General features: G+C 37.3%; 2 protein-coding genes across 2 annotated transcripts in view; one reads left to right on the top strand and one right to left on the bottom strand.

Annotated features, from left to right (window-relative positions):
* Window positions 1-1,704: 1,704 nt before the first annotated feature.
* LOC107103856 (homeobox protein engrailed-like ceh-16) lies at window positions 1,705-2,886 on the top strand. The gene is made up of 3 exons (XM_015403693.1): window positions 1,705-1,993; window positions 2,100-2,284; window positions 2,716-2,886. The coding sequence occupies exons 1-3, from the start codon at window positions 1,705-1,707 to the stop codon at window positions 2,884-2,886; spliced, it is 645 nt and encodes a 214-aa protein (XP_015259179.1).
* A 4,312-nt stretch (window positions 2,887-7,198) lies between these two features.
* Window positions 7,199-12,920, bottom strand: part of clip3 (CAP-Gly domain containing linker protein 3) — a 41,857-nt gene continuing 36,135 nt past the window's right edge. The window contains exons 11-14 of the mRNA XM_015403694.1: window positions 12,502-12,625; window positions 12,336-12,403; window positions 12,117-12,189; window positions 7,199-10,542 (exon numbers count right to left, since the gene is read on the bottom strand). Coding sequence (XP_015259180.1) covers window positions 10,488-10,542; window positions 12,117-12,189; window positions 12,336-12,403; window positions 12,502-12,625 — 320 coding nt within the window. The 3' untranslated portion in view covers window positions 7,199-10,487. The remainder of the gene's footprint in view (window positions 10,543-12,116; window positions 12,190-12,335; window positions 12,404-12,501; window positions 12,626-12,920) is intronic.

The following is a 12,920-nucleotide window of genomic DNA, read 5'->3' as shown; positions in this document are numbered from 1 at the left end:
TATATATATATATATATATATATAAATAAATATAAACAACATGTTCTTTCGTTGTCTAAGGTTTGATAAACTGCAAATTGGGAAATAAAAAAGCTATCATCTTAAATGTTCTGTCGCTGAAAGTGGAGATGGGTTCAAGTGGTCTAATAACATTCACTTAAATATTGTATTTTCATAAAGAAAAGGAAGGTTTTGTTGTACAGAATTGAGCCATTTGAATATTCTGGGTCTTGATCCTTTTCTGATAATACTATGAAATGTTCCTTTCCTTTGACTGCACTTTGCTCAGCAGGTAAAACTCAGCGGGTGTGAATAGCTGCTGCTCATTATTCTGCTGCAGATTTTCTTTATAGATGGAATGATGGGTCACATCATAGAAATATCAAAGAGCAGCAGCTGATTGGTTGCTGATTGGTCAGTGATCAGAGGTCACGGTGAGCTCACTTCACCTCACATGACGTTCATTCAAAGATCCAGGAAGACCTGAAAGAACTTCTTCAACATCAATAACAAATAAGAAGGTGATTCCGACTGAACGGGAAGAACATAAAGTTTCTGAACTGATAGAAGAGAGAGAGACAGCTTAACATAATGTTTGATCTTTCACAGGAGCAACGACGTCAACTCTCAGGTTTCGCCTCAAAATCAAAGGAATAACAGACTAAAGCTGAGCTTTATCCATACTTTGTTGCCCCCTTTAGTCTGCAAAGGATCACTGCAGATAAATGTGAAGCGATATAAAAGTATAATTTAATGAGCCACCAGGACCATCAGCTCGAAATAAATGTTTTAATAAAGATTCAGGATACATTTTTAAATCCTTGTAGTTTTAATTTTGAGATTTTTCTTTTTTCTTGCATAAAATCTAAACAAATTTCAACGTTCTTACCCTGGGCGATCAACTTTTAAACCTTTGCAATAGCTTTTTATATTATTTTTGGCTTTAGAGTCCTATCGACCTTTACATAAATCTCTGATTATGTATTACAATTTGTTTTTCCCCCCCTTTTTTACTCTTTTTAAAATGTTGCTGCTATTATGCAATAGCTTACAGTTTATGTCTGTGATCCTCCAAATCATTTTATAAAATTAGTTTATAGAAGATGAATGTTTATAAATGTTCACACATGTTGCGAATTTCGGCTTTAAAAATTACTTTAACAGAATCACTGATAAAAAAAAAAATTAACCGTTTTTGGCATTTACTTAATTACATTTAGTTACTTTGACACAGTTGTTTTATGTCCTACTCTGCTAACATAAAACAATTGTGTTAAAGTAACTAAATATGATTAAGTAAATATCAAAGAACGGTTGCATATTTTTTTTCAGTGAGAAATGATCCTGATGCTTCTAACCTCGGAGTTTCTGTTGTAAAACTTTGAATAAAGATAGAATAGAATTATAGAAATAAATATCAAATAAAGAGCAAATAATAGTTATATTAAATATTTAAATTAAACCCACTCAAGTTTTAGAATAAAAGAAGCTGTGAATATCAGATTAAATGTTAAAGAATCAGTAACAGAGCCATCCGAAGATCTGAAGACATCAAATGATTCTGAGGTCTAATCATCCTCTGATGTCTGACTGAGCATCAAACAGACCCATTAACACCTTCAGGAGCCTCCAAGGTTCTGCTGGATGCTGCTCTGATTAAAACCGGACCAGCAGAACCCACAACTCATCCAAAGTGACCAGAACATGGACGGAAGCAGAGTGTCGGACTTTAGCATCGAACGCATCCTTTCTCCACATCTGGGCCGAAAACTGCTGGACCCAACACAGGACGGATACATGCGTTTGGTACCGGGCGGGTTCAGGCTGGAATCAACCAGCTCATGGGTCCCTGCGCCGGTTCCTGTGCCGTTCCGGGTGCCGGGCTGTCTGCAGTACCGGGGAATGTGCTTCGGCGAAGGGTTCTGTTCGTGCACCGCCAGGTTCCACCACGCAGAGATCAGGTTCTGCACACATTTCGGTCCAAACCCTTCAGGTAGGTCAGAACCTTCACCTAGTCTATTATTTCTATATCACCTCTGTAAATAATCAAACTTTTAGAAATGTATTTATTTTTATATTTATCTTTGTTTTGACCCAAGAAAGTTTTAAAACATCACAAAGCGGGGGTCCGATCCAGTGCAGAGCGAAGGCCCGGATGAGGACGGTGTTCACAGACTGTCAGACCAAACAGCTGGAGGCGCTGTTCGAGCTCACTGACTACCCAGGGATGGAATTACGGGCCGAGCTGGCCCAGAACACCGGGCTGAGCGAGGAGACGGTTCGGGTGAGTGTCCAATGGTTCCGAGTTATTATTTAAATACTACTAGAGCCAGGATAAGATCAAGGTTTGTTTCCTTTGTAGCAAAAGTTTCTGTAGCAAATATTGCAAGGTTCTTTTGACTCTGAAGAACTACATGGTGATGGATTCCTCAGTTTCTGGCTTTGTTCTCCTTTTTTGTTTCCTCTGCTTGTTGAATTTTATATTTCTCCATCAATGGGCCCAGTTTGGATCTACTTAGGCTCTTCTCAAACTGGAACGAAAAGCGGTTAAAGATCTACTAAAGCTCTAGAAAGGCTGGAGATCACAAGAGCACTGAGATCTAGATGTGTTTTTTAGGGTTAACAATGCTGGTTAAACATTGGGTTTAGATTGGACTTTTGGGATCAAAAGATGTTCTCCAGAAGATCTCACACTTAGTTTTTTTTTTTTTCCAGGTTTGGTTCAAGAACCGCCGGGCCCGGAGAAAGAGGCATCACAGTGGGCCAAAGGTCAAATTACCGTCACCATGCAAGAAAAAGAACTCTGAGACAGAGGGTGGATCAACCTGCTGCTGCTCAGTGGCACGTCAGCAGGACAGGTTCAAAGTCTGGGATTCTTCAGCATGAAGTGGTGCTAGAAGTTCTGGATATTAGAGGAAAGTTTTCTACTTGAATTGGAATAATTTATTATTGAACACAAACTTTGGGCTTTTATGATTTTCCCTGCAAATAAATTTACTTATTCAGAGGTAAGAATTCTCCTGTGATTAATCTGCCATCCATCCGTCCATCCAGAGGTGGATTAAATAAAGGGATCATATTTGAAAGATTGCATTTTTTTGGGGGCCCTCAATGTTATTTATAAATTGATATCTGAATCTTAGCAGTTTCTAAAAAAAGTCAAATCACATTTTACATTGCATTTTTTTGTCAAAATAATTGGTCATATATTAAACTCAAATATTTTAGTATCACCGTATTTATATGTTGCTACAAGGCTCTATTAGATGTATATATTTATCCTCATCTTATTCATTGTGAATCTCATTGTTAAGGCAGTAGTATCAGTAAATCACCATTAAGTGTTAGCTTGCAATGTAAACACATCGTATAGATAATGTTGTAAGCTATCGCATTTTACAGAATATCTTCCTTAAATGTTTTTGATCAGATTGAATAGTCTAATAAGTAGCCAAATGCAAAAATAACTAAATTTGCAGTGAAAGAAACTGTGCTGTAGCGATATTTTCATGGACAAGCATCACTTCTCTTCAATCTTAGGATATTCAACACTCAGAAGCTCATCTCGCCTGGTCTGGACTGCTTAGCAGTTTTCTCCACAGATCTGGATGGTTCTCTGGACACTGTACTGTGTAAACAATCAATAAATCACTTGATCATTATATTTGAATCAAGTCAGATTTGTTCACATTTATTTAATGACCTGAACCGACAGTGACGGAAAACTGAAATGTGTAAAACTACAAACTGACTGCCCGACTTAATCCTGATTCCTGACCCGGTCCTACACTCCCTTCGACTGAAATGATTGCCGTTAATGTGACGTAAAGAAACGTTAGGTTTTAGCGTATTCATATTGATATATTAACACTAGAATACATTTTTGATCACACACACACACATATATATATTTTTTATTTTATTGTTTTTGTCGCCCTGTCTGCTCTCAATAGCACTCTCTTTAAATTTATGAAATGACCCACTGCTTAATAGGTTACAGAAACTCAACTTATAATACTTTAACAAATACAACCTGTAGCCTTTTAACTAAAGACGAGATTTAAATTTAAAGCAGATGCATGTATATTTTATAAAACGACAGGGGATAACAGCTGATAATCTATTTTCAAATTTTGCAGTCTCACTTGGTCCAAAATATAAATTGCCCATATACTCACCAATGACCATCTAAAACTTTATATTTCAGATTCATTTCTTCAGATATTTATTTTTTGCTGTTATTTGGAAGGAATCAAACTTACATGTAAACTGTACTTTTCTTAACTCAGTAAAAAAAAAAAAAAAAAAAAAAAAATCTAAACAAAAAAGGAATAAATTCTGGTTCCTACATGTGTTTTCAGACTTTATTATTGAAATATTTAATATTTTGCTCAAGTGCTGCTGTTAAAGTCAATAAAAAAAAAATTTGAATTTTTTATTGACAAATTAGCTTAATCTCATAAACTGCGGAGAGCTCAGGGCATTTGGCAGAAGACCCTGATGGTTTAAATTTAGGAGTGATGGCACTGCACACCTTATACCCTTTTTTCCCCCAGAACATTATGATTCAAAATTGTCTATAAACATTTAAATAAAGACAAATAGACATAAAAATACAAAAACATCAAATTCTTTATTATATTGATAGCTAATATCTGAAGCATTTTCATGCTGGGCAGATAAAGACTGATAATGCAACACTCAGAGAATACTGAGGGAGGAGGTTACATATGGAGAGCATGCAGTGAGTGTATCTGAGAGGAATCATCTTCCTTCTCCTGCTTCAGCATCAGGATCCAACATGTTTTTACCAAGCAGGACCAACCTACTCACACAGGTTATAAGGGCCCTTGTCATACCTTGCAGATTTAGCCAGCATATGCCTGATGTCTTCTAAAATGCTGGCGTATGGTGAACTTTCTATGTATTTTTTCAATGTTGGGAGTATACACAGAGTATTCATAACAAGTCCAGAGCTTATGTCCTACAACAGCCTAACTTATGCTTAACGAACGGCAGTGTAATGCCCAAGAAATGATGCACAAGCCGGCGTTCTGAGGGGGTCAGCGATGCACCCGGAGGTGCTCGACCTGCATAAAAAGAATTCTTTGATCACGTTATTAACCCATCTGCTGTTTACTGCTCAACAACCAAAAAAAAAGAACTAATAAATAAGAAAAAAGAATCATGTCTGCTAGGAAGTTTGTTGATGGTGGCCGTGAACGGATCCATCAAACTCACCTTCTCGCTCACCCTATGATGGGATGTGGTCTGGAGAACTAACGGTCTACCCGTGTGAACCCCCTCAAACCAAAACACTGCCAATACTCTATCATACAGTAGCTGAAAGTTAGAAACACGTTCAGTGGTTGTCAGGAACACGTCAGATACATTGATATGTGACTTATGGGTAACTTACACTTTATGTATGTCAACGATGAGGTAACTTACCTGTAACTTATGACCCACATATGAGCATATACTGGCATATTTTGGGAAAGGTTGAGCATGCTCAAAATATCTCAACGTACTCGTTGTGACATGTTCTACCTTGCTTTAATGCGCTCATAACAAAACAAAACATACCCATAACTTAGCCAACATATGCCAACTTTTTTGCCAGATTTCTCGTATGTGAGGAATATGCTGGTCTAAATTGTCAAGGTTTGACAGGGGCATAACCGAGCACACAATTAATAAAACACGAAAACAAAAAGATACACTTAGTGAAGTTATCAAAATATAGGCTATAAACCATAGATCATTAAGACTTGTTCATGATGAAACAACCAGTACTTAGTTGGTTCTTAAGTACAACACACGTTTCCAGGACAGAACCAGAGATTCTGATCGTTCTAGTCCAGTAATCACAGAACTTGACGACTTTACCTTCATACTGGCTTTGTTTTAAATGGATTCTAAAAATTTTAGTGTGTTCACTAGGTAATTCTACTTAAGAAAAAATGTAAACGAACACAAACATTTTAAATGAGATATCTGTACCGTAAAATTCCGTTGGTACTAAACTGAACCAATCTGAACCAAAGGCAAGGCCTGGAAAAAGCAGCAAATAATATTTGTCATAAGACAGTAAAACAAAACAAAAACTCCTAGATAATCATGCAAAGAGTTTAGGTTAAGTTGAGGTTATACGGACACCTGGTGGCCAAACCACGAAACACTACACGTTGACAAAATTGAAAGTGAAGTGGCTTCACTGGGACACGTTGACCGTACTGTAACTTTATGTTTACTGTACAAAGACTAACTTCCACCATCACTGTGGCCCACAAAAGGTAATGCTTTGCTGAGATAAAAGAATTAGCAGATCCTGAATCTGTGGAACATTAGCTTTTTATACAGTAACTAACAAAAGCTGCACTGTGGCGAAACATCTTGTTGGGTGAAGTATGAAGAGGGAAAATGCTTTGTGTGGATTAACTCCTGGGTTCTCAAGCTTGAGGGTAGATCAAAAGAATCAAAAAGAGTAGGAAGGTAAAGCAATGAGTCTTCTGCATACTGTTAGATTTGATACAGTCTGTTGACAAAATATCTTTTGACAGGGTTCTTTTTTTGGCAGAAAGGTCACTACATTTTAGTTTTAATCATGCAGCAAAAAACTTCTGGTGGAATTACTGTTTAATTTGATTAGTTGCAAATGCAAAAAAAAGCAGCTGCTCTGCAGGAAAGGGAAGGTGTTTGTAACTATAAACCCAAAGCTTAATGATCACCCAAAGTGGGTCTAATAGCCAATTTTCATTCACCCCTAAAGTGTGAGAGTTTTAGAGATCTCTGTTGTGAATATGATAAGGAATCCTCAAGATAAAAATCAGTGATTTTTTTAAAGCTGATACACAAAAAGAAACATTATTTACAACAGCAACCATAATGCTTTCTTTAAATAAGGCTAAGAGACTCAAAAGATCCGTCAATATTGTTGGCACATTACTGAGAAAAAATTTAAATAAGATTGGGCTATTTAAATACTTTCTTGGAAGTGATCATATATTAGCATCTTGATATTAACAGAATTGAAGTTTCAATTCAACCAGACAAAAACAAAGAGTTTCATGGGTAATATGCAATAAATATTGGCTGATTTCTTGAAATATTTTGTAAATTTCATGAAAGGAATCTGATTTTAGAGACCTGTGAGTTATGATCTGAATATTTGAGCCTAAATAAGCAAACGTTTTTAATTTTTTTTATAAAGAGGGGTCCATTTCAAAACGCAGGTTTACTGAAAACTCTAAGTTTTCTAAAGATGATATCAGGGAAGCTCTGAGTATTCTGTTTCACAAATAGAGTTTCCTCAACCTCTGTTTCTTTTACCAAAATAACATTCTCCCCAAAGCTAACCTGGTCGATACCGGTTTTTGTGTGAGTGTCCTTTGTCTCCACTCTCTTTACAGCCAACAGACTTCCTGTCTGACATGGGGCAGCATGTGAAGCTGGGAAAACATATCTCCGACACGCAGCTCATCAGCATTGGTTCCCCCAGGGCTGTACTCTTTCTCCTTTGCTCTTCTCCCTGTACAGCAACTCCCTCACCAAGAAAGCCCAGCAGATGATGTACTTCCTGCAGCAGCTAAAAAAAATTCAACCTGCTGAGGACAATGATGGTTCAGTTCTATTTCTCCATCATTGAGTCCATCCTCACTTCCTCCATCACCATCTGGTACGCTGGTGCCACCACCAAGGACAAGAGCAGATTGTCTGGTCTGCTGAGAAGACTATTGGCTGCAGTCTTCCATCTCTCCATGATCTATACACCTCCAGGACTCTGAGCTGTTCATGGAAGGTTGTGGTTGATCCCCACACTCCAGCCACATATTATTTCAGTCACTTCCCTCTGGCAGGAGGCTGCGGCCCAACAGGACCAAAACCTAATGCCACAAGAACAGTTTCTTCTCATCTGCTACCAGCACTATCAACAAGGCCCAGAAACCCCCGTGACACTGCCTCTCTACCTTCCTGTTCAGGACCTAGAAGATACACCAATGAAGCATCTCCACACCTTCTGCGTTACATTAATGCACAGCCACTGTGTATATTGTACATATCTATATACTATATTTCATGTAATATATTGTACATTTATATTGTATATAACTATGGATCCTGTATTCCATATATATATCTAAAATGTCTGCACCATCAACACCAAGTCAAATTCTTTGTTACTGCAAACCTACTCAGCAATAAACTTGATTCTGATTCCGAACAGGTTCTATATATTATATAATGTTTTTATTCTTCATCTTCTCCTGCTGCCAGGTGATTTCACCTAAACAGATACACCAATCTACCATTCAAGCAATAAACTAGTTTTTTTCCGTCATGTGATTACAACAGCCTATGGAAGTTCATTTTATTGTGTATTAGTTTGACTGAATATGTAAAAGCATTTTTTCCTTGTTACTATTTCATACAAAATGACATTGTTCACATCTAGAATAACCATTCTTGATGTCTCGAAATGATTTTCAGTTCTCCTTATTCCTATCATTACTGGTCATTATTGGTATTATTTTTACTATATAGAAATGTCATGACATTTCATATATCATATATACATATTCAGTCAAGCTGATTAATGTCAAAAAGGCTACTTAAAATGTGTTAACATATTTATACCTAGAAAATTTAATTCCTAGTTGTTGGTTTTTTGCTTCCCGAAATTCAGTTTTTGCTGCAATCATGTAATTTAACAAATTTTTTTATTATAGGTCCGACTAGGGGTTTGATTTACTACTTACTTTTGAAATCTAAAAATGGAACAATAAAGAAAAGAGTGCTTTTAATATATGTTAAAAAAGCCTGCTCAAAAAAACAAAAACAAAAGAACAGTCTGTCACACCTTTATATAAACCGAACCATGAACTTGAGCAGAAATCTTATTTTAAGCCATTTTCCTCTCCCTTGTAGCTGCAGTGCTGTCGCTTGGTCTTTTGAACACTATGCAAATAGTTTTTTCATTACCTCATTAAAATCTCTAGTTCCAGTGGTGTGTAATAGGAACTTCCTCTTGCTTGTCATGGTGACTCGTTGCATCAGGGCTCCACTGATAATGGCTTTTCATATCCATGTGTTCAACTCTGAGTGGACGTACTCAGGGTTGATTGAGTTTCAGATTTTAGGCCGGATCAAGTTGAGGATTTAAATCTGAGTTTTTTTAGACCTGCTTTGTGAAACTGACCCCTGGTCTTCAAATTTATAAATGAACATGAATGTAAGTCATAAAGGATACCAACTTTCCGTGTTGATAAAGCATAATTTCCGTACTTTTCATCTCAGCCATTAGAGCAGGTTTGTTTAGAGTTTATATTTTTAAATTGTATATCAAGGGAACAATCTCCACACAAAGCTGCCATTACAAATTTCATTTCTAGAATAGGATTTCAACATTTAGGACAAAAGGTTAATAGTTCCTATTTTAAATAGCTGCAGATGTTCTGATATTCCAAACTAGAAGCAGGAAAAAAATTAGAAGAATCAAGGAGGGACGAGAGAAGGAGAGGAGAAAAAACGAAAATCATGTATCATTGGAAAATCAGCGAACCATTTTAGATTAATGGAGACTTTTTGAGACAAAAGCTTTCTTTTCTAATAGTATAATTCATTTTCATATCTTTAGCAGCTATTATTTTGGGTTATTAAACAACACCCTCTAAGATCAAGATAACAAGATGGTTTCTATTCCTATCTGAAAACATTATTATTCATTATTATTAATTACTTTTCACATAGATTAAACCAAACCAAACTTGATCTTTAAAAAGAAAAAAGTTTTAGCTAAATTTCCAGCAGAAATATTTTTATCATATCCTGTGAAAAAAGCATCAGCTAAAAGCTACGACTCACATATGAAGATAAAAAGGAGATGTAGAGATGAATAACCCTGTTTCCTGATCAGAGGACTTTAGATTGATGTTAAATAACAAATGATGTACACATAATGTTTATATGTCAGCAAAGCTAAAGGTCCTGGTCTCACGACAGGGAGTCAACAGCCAGATGTGGATCCAACAAACAACATCAACATTTTCTAGAGTGTTTCTCATGAAAATTTCATACTTGTCATCTTCTGCTTCATGGAAGACAATTAGTTTGACATTTTCATGAGAGAAACCCAAAATAGTGACTATTATATCTTTCTGGACTTTTCAAACCACTCAGACCTGAAACTGGCTGCAGTGCAACAAAACCATGAGGCAAGGGTGAAAGCAAATACACTGACCACCCTAGACCAAGAGGAGGCAGCCGAGTGAGAGGACGGATTTCAGAGCTATTAAGTTAATTGAAGGAATGCAGGACATTTGTTATCAGATACAAGGCACTATAGATTTTGCTATAGAAGGGCTAAATTAGGCGGATTCAGGCGGAGGGACTTTCACCACAAGGAGATTGGGGAAAGAATGATGGAGAGTAAGAAAAGCCGACAGATCCATCCAGTGGTGGAGAACTGTAGGAAGTGCGGGGCCTGGTTAGGACTGCATCTCAGCGCGAAGCATCCATGGAAACCAGCAGCAGAACAACAACCTAAAGCAGGTGCAGAGAAGAGATGTTTTAGTAAATCCATCCTCTTAGAACTGGTTCCATCTTTAATGTTGCTAAATATCTGTTCTACATATATTAAAAAGCTGTGTTGTTGTAGACCTAGAAATAAAGAACTGTGATTTTATTTAAGATCTCAGTGTTGGTGTGTAAAGTAGGTATCTTTAGGCCTGGAATGTCTTGACTGGGTAAAACCACAGCAATTCTGAACAAATTCTTACCAGGGCTGGGACTTCTACGCATGAATTCTGTTTAAATAATTGTATAGACCTACATGAGTTTAAAAAGTTAACACGATTAATAGCATTTTATTTACTTAAATCTTGAGCATTAACTTTTGTATTCTCTGCTCCTTGCATACCTGTACATCTGAAACACAAGCAGTATCATAAGTGTTGGTCCATTGGGTGAATTCAAGATTAAAAAGCCTGTCAGTCAGAAGTTCTACTGTGAATTCCTGGGTGACTGGCAGTCACAACAGTCATTCTGAACTCATCACCGAGGGGGGTCCCAGCAGACCAAATGTAGCTACCCACTAATTATCTAAAGATGTAGCACTCAGATGGGCTATGTCCCATACATGAATTTGTTTACATTAAAACCTCAACCTGTATGGAGTAGATGGAATTATATCTACTTTTTTAAGTGCCACTGTCAGCCAGAAATACATGACACACAATACATGCTTTGGAGGCACAGATGATAGCAATGCTAATGTTAGTGTCCGCAGCAGCAGGCAGCCCACATCAGACCATATGACAAGCTTCAGAGCCAAAGTAATCATTAAGGCTTAAAAATCAGAGCAGAGTTTCAGCAACTGTTGTCAAACAGAGACAACGCAATATGACGCTCTCCGGTGTTTGAACTTGGACATGTGCATTTATGAACTCCTAATTCAAAGAATGTACTTACTAAGGCAATTCTTATTTTTGCTGAATAAAAACCAAACAAGTTACACATTGTCCCTTAAGGGGCAGTATGCTTTGATGGTATATATTTGTTTTTTACCACATGCAGTGATAGGGATTGTGCTATAATTAATGTTCATGTACTGTTCAAACTTATGTTTCAAAGATGTCACAAAAGGTTTTCTAAAAAAGCTAAATGACCAAAACATTCAATCAGTCTAGTGGACTAATTATCTAGATGATAGATTACAAACAGTAAATGTATTAGAAGCAAAAACGTTTTTTGGAGTGAAAAGGTTGCTAGACAAGAGTGTTTGATTAAAATGTGATTTATTGTAATTCATTAAATACTGACCCTGTAATTAACCTGACACAAAAATTATAATTCAAAGTTATATCACCACTACTTCTTACATAAAAGCCAGAAAGAGAAGAGAAACCTAATGAACTGTTGAGCTAAAGACGGTGCCGACTACAGAAACAGTCCTTGTTAATCTCCTCTGAGAGGGAGGGGCATATCGCAAGGTTTTGTTTCTGTTGTTGGCCCAATTTGCTTGCTAGCTGTGTGTGAGGCACAAAGGGGAATTCAGTGGAACCTGAAAAAAGAGGAGGGGGGGAAAGCTGTGTTTTTTGCATCTTAACAGTTGTCACCTGGATATGGAGCTCTCAGAGGTCAGGTCTTTAGGAGATCGCATTGTGTGGAAGTTTCTCTTCGGTTGTGACACTAAATGGTAGAGAAGTACACAAAAGCGCAAAGACCCATCATTCACTCAGCATCAGAGGTTCTGTTTCTTTGATGTTCCTTGTGTGGTTAGAGCAGAACTTTATGCTTGAAATTGATGATTATAAATTAAAGAAGAGGAAACTTACTGGAGACCTGATGAACCTTCTTCACCATTGAATTTTCATTTTGGGAACCTTCTTTAGGTCCTCCGATCCTAAAGAACCACAAAAAAAACAAAAAACATTCAGTTTTCATTTGACTCTTTACAAACACATAGTTTTGATCAACTCAGACATTGGGTTCTGACGCTACCTCTGGACACGAGAGGGTGGAGCAAACACTCCATATTTGGGCAGGCAGCTGAAATATCTGACCCCAAACACGGAGCCATCGTGTTTCCCAGTGGGCTGATCCAGCTCTACACCAAACCAGTACCCTGCAACAACACCAGGAGACCAGTTCACATTGGCCCAACAGTCTGGGGCTAAAAGGTCACCTCCCTTCCACACGATCTGCTGGTGATAATAATTTGAGCTAGACCTCAAGTTTGACAGGAACACTTTTCAAAGAGTCAGTTTGACATGCAGCGTACAGAACCAACAGCACAGATCGGGTCAGATGGTCTAGTTATCCAGCCGAAACCTGTCGGCAGCTTCATTAAACATAGGGCTGGGCGATAATTCAACAACGATATATTTCGATCGATAGACGTGTGGCGCAATAGAAAAAAA

The sequence above is a fragment of the Cyprinodon variegatus genome, unplaced genomic scaffold (genome assembly GCF_000732505.1).
Source record: "Cyprinodon variegatus isolate N-32 unplaced genomic scaffold, C_variegatus-1.0 Scaffold1544, whole genome shotgun sequence".
Lineage (NCBI taxonomy): Eukaryota > Metazoa > Chordata > Actinopteri > Cyprinodontiformes > Cyprinodontidae > Cyprinodon > Cyprinodon variegatus.
Note: the sequence above shows the minus strand (reverse complement) of the source record. Positions and strands in the feature narration are given on the sequence as shown.